This window comes from Cricetulus griseus, chromosome 7 (genome assembly GCF_003668045.3).
Source record: "Cricetulus griseus strain 17A/GY chromosome 7, alternate assembly CriGri-PICRH-1.0, whole genome shotgun sequence".
NCBI lineage: Eukaryota > Metazoa > Chordata > Mammalia > Rodentia > Cricetidae > Cricetulus > Cricetulus griseus.
In genome coordinates this window covers 129021867-129025771 of record NC_048600.1, presented here as the reverse complement: position 1 = coordinate 129025771, position 3905 = coordinate 129021867, and the positions used below count along the sequence as shown (strand labels likewise).

General features: G+C 55.4%; 1 protein-coding gene across 1 annotated transcript in view; it reads right to left on the bottom strand.

The window, feature by feature from the left end:
- Positions 1 to 2434: 2434 nt before the first annotated feature.
- Positions 2435 to 3905, bottom strand: part of Ubald2 (UBA like domain containing 2) — a 4932-nt gene continuing 3461 nt past the window's right edge. The window contains exon 3 of the mRNA XM_027425589.2: positions 2435 to 3553. Within this exon, the coding sequence (XP_027281390.1) occupies positions 3242 to 3553 (312 nt within the window). The 3' untranslated portion in view covers positions 2435 to 3241. The remainder of the gene's footprint in view (positions 3554 to 3905) is intronic.

The window sequence follows — 3905 nt, the reverse complement described above, 5'->3', positions numbered from 1 at the left end:
ACAGAGATATAAATAAAAGTTTTTTTTAAAGGAGTTTGGAGTTTGGGTGCCAGGAGACTTCCCTGCTGTCCTGCTTCAAGCACAAGACGCGGTGAGCAGGAGATAGGTATCTGCTATTGGCCAAGTGGCCCTGGGCTTCCAGGCCTCCCCTACATCTGAAGGGCAGGCTATTCCCTGGACAGCAGTTCTGGTTTCCGGCTGGAGAGCTAAAGCCAAGTCCCACTGAGCCATCCTGAGGATGCAGGAGCTCAGGGAGGGCAGAGCAGAATGTTGGACCCAGGGCAGGGTGGAGAGCTGGGGTGAGACTCCAGACCTGGTTCTGGGAACCTAGGGACAGGCTGCGCCTGTTAAGTATTAGTGTTCATCGGACAGTGCTAACTCTATCTTCCAGTGTGCAGGACCAGCCCGAGACACTCTTGAGTAGGCTGGGACCCATAGTGTTTGTACACCAGTTCTACTTGGAGGTGAGGTATAGCAGCCACCTGCTCCCTGGCTACTGGCTCAGGGTAGCTCCTGGCTCCGCACACAGCTTCCAGCCAGAAGAGCAAACCTGCACTGCTGGGCAGGTTTCCATCAGCTCTGTTCTGCAGTCCTCTTGGATGAGGGTAGCTTGAAAGTTAAGGGGCTCAGTGCATGGCTGCCTGGAGTGTATGTGTGTGTGTATGGGGGTGAGCAGGACTCAACTGCATGAGGCTGACTCCCCACTCTGCTCCCTATGGCCACTCACTCAGGCCAGTGTGCTCACCTCCACCTGTGCTCACCACTATTCAGGGTTATTTTAGGCTCAGGGTCTGGGCAGGTCAGGGCTGCTAGTACCACTGCACCCAGCTCAGTCTTGAGCTGAGACCTCCACACAGAGCCTAGAGTCCTGCCCCCCCAAAAAAGAAAAAAACCTCACCAGATTCGAACCCTGCAGGAAACCCTGCATGGTCAAAGCAGAGTGTGGCGGTGCACACCTATACTCCCAGCCAGCACTCTAAGTCATCTGCAGCAGGAGGGGCCAGAGCTCAAGGCCAATATGGGTGACCCGGCAAGAACTTGTCTCAAAATGAAGCAGTTTCTATTCCCACTCAGAATGAGGTGCGCAAAGTGGGAGATAGGGCACCCCCACACCAGTTTCCATCACTCCCTCTCACATGGGAGAGCATCTGGGGCAAGATGTTCACTTGGAGGTGTGAGAAGAGGGGGCGACAAAATCACACAGGAAAAGTGTGGTAGGAAACGGCCAGGCTATGGGTTTCTCACTGATGGAACTGAGGGGCTCGGCTCCGGGGTTGTGAGGGGGAGGGTGCCCTGGGAGAGGAATGCTCCTCCCTTCGCTGAATCTTTCTGTGACCATGCTTGAGACTCGATGGGGAGAGGAGTGGCTTGGTCAACGAGTCCCCTATGGGCACCCCTAGATGGAAGAGCTCTCCTCTGAAACAAGGGGCAGGGCCAACCCCACCCCCTCGGCTCCTGTTTCTCTCACGCTAGTCCCTCCCTGGCAGTGAAATGTCAGAAGGTCAGCTCAGTTTCCCTGGTCCAGAAGCCAAATCCACAAGCCTCACAGGGAGGCACAACCCTGCCCAGGCCTTGCCCTACAGCCACAAAGGGCCCCACATGGGAATGGACCCTGCCTCATGTCCCAGCAGCCCCTGGCTGGCCACCCACATGCCTGCCAGCCAGGGACTTCCCCTTCAGACTTGGGAAAGCACAGGTAGGAAGGGGCAGGGCACCCATAGGGTTCCAACCCAGAAACAAAACTGAACGGGCAAACCCAGCTTCCAAGTCCAGCCATGTGCCCCATGCAATGGAGGGTGGTTGGGCCAGTGCTCCACTCCACCAGGGAGTGGCTGGTGGTGGCTGAAGACTGAAGAAACAGCAGGGTGGGGAGGCTGCCTGGCTGGAGACTTGTTTCACTTCACTTTGGGCCGTTTTCCCCACTCAGTTCTGCATCTTAACCCTTGACCTCTCAGAAGAGACCAATGTCAGGAACCCTGGAGCAAGCCCTCCTTCAAGACAGGCCACACACTCCTACAGCCAGGACCAGGCTACGCTACTAGTAACCTAACACCCTGCTGGAGGCTGAGAAGAGGTGCAGGGCAGACACCACCCCAGCTCCTTCAGAAATCCAGTCTCTGTGGCACTGGAACAATCTTGGTTCACACATTCAGGTTATGTGTGTTCAACAGGCCCCTAAGAAATCTGCTCAGGAAGGCAGGAACAGAGGTAGGCCTGAAGACAACAGCCATCAGGAAACCATACAGCCCATGGCAGAAATGGCTTCCAGGCTGAGGGAAGAAAGGAACTGCCCCTGCCTGTACTCCCTAACAGCTGGGACCATGTATCCTCAACAAGGAAAATCTGCAGCAGTCAAATGACAATGCCACTGCTACCCCAGGCAGAGCCCCCACTGACCCTTCCCACCAAAGCAAACAAGAGCACCACAAACCAGTTAGTTAGAAAAGTCTTTTAAAGTTTTTAAATTAAAATTGCACCCTGATGAGATGTGATTTTAATTTAGGAACTCGAATCCAAAGGCAGGCTCTCCGAAGTTGTCGTCCTCTGATGCTAGACAGAGAGGCTGGGGACCTGCAGGACAGCCAGGACAGTAAGGGACCAGACAGCCAAGTACCCACTCAGAGGTCAGCCAACTCTTCAGTCCTACCAGCTTTGCACACCCAGTTGGGGACAGGGTGACAAGTTTCGTGGCTACTGAGAGGTCACCACCAGCAGAGATGAAAACTCCATCTACCGGTGATGGGGTTGGAAAGTCCACAATTCCAACAGGACGCTTCTGGAACCTCCGTTGGGGGTGGGGGCACTTCCTAATGGCTGATGTGGCTTCTAAAGGAGGCAGCACAGCCACCTGACTGCAAGCTCACTCCATCTGACTATGAGCACCCATCTGCTCCCCCAAATTGGGCAGAGGGAGAGGTGCTGTCAAGGAAAGAGATTTTTGAGGCCATTCCCTTCCGACTCCAACAACCCTGGTGTGCAGGCCCCACTCGCGCATACATTAAATTTATATTCATATATATTATAGTTATATATTAAAAAGAGGAAAAACTTTCCCAAAGAGAAACTCCTGAAGAACCCAAGTGGCTCAGGACGTTTACTGCGCCCCCACAAAAATTCTCTTATAAAATCTTCCAGTGCGATATCGAACCCCCCCACCCTCTGGTGTTTCCCCCCTCCCCAGCCCTGCTCTGTGTCCCCACAACCCTGGACTGCACCCACTCCAGCCCAGTGCCATCCAGTCTCATCTCTGGCCATCCACTGCTGCCATGGCTTTCTGCTGGGTGCCCCCCTGTGGTGCTCCAGGGGGCCACGTGGGCTGTGGGCGGTGGAGGCGATGGAAGGAGTTGGGGGAAGAGGGTGGGATCCAGGGCGTCTGGTGGCTGGGTGGGGATGCGGCCCAGAAGGGGCTGAAGTTTGCAGGGGGGGAGCAGGCCACAGCCGTCATGGGGCTGTTGCTGTTCTGCAGGCCCTCAGAGGCTCGAAGCTTGGAGAACATGGCTAGTGCATCAGGAAAGTTGGGTGGTGTGGCAGGGGTGTTGCTGGGAGTGCACATCTGTGGGGGAAAAAAGTGGGGGTGAGGGTCCCGGCACCTCTAGCCCACAGGCAACTTCAATAGACCACCCATCTCCCCCAGAGCCAATGAAGGACAAGAGCAAAATCCAAAGGTGCTGCCCAGTGCTCAGAAATGACACCAAGGGCCATGAGATGTCGATGGTTAATTCCGACTCAGAGCTAAGGTGTCATCTTGAAAGGACAAGGAGCAGCCCAGGACACCACTGCCCAGCTCCTTTCCCGGCTAGGGGAGCCAGCTGGCTTCCTCCACATTCCACCCTCCTCCACATTCCACCCTCAGATGTCCCCAGGGTGTTAGGCACCATGGAGCAGACCAGGTGGAGGGTCTCCCC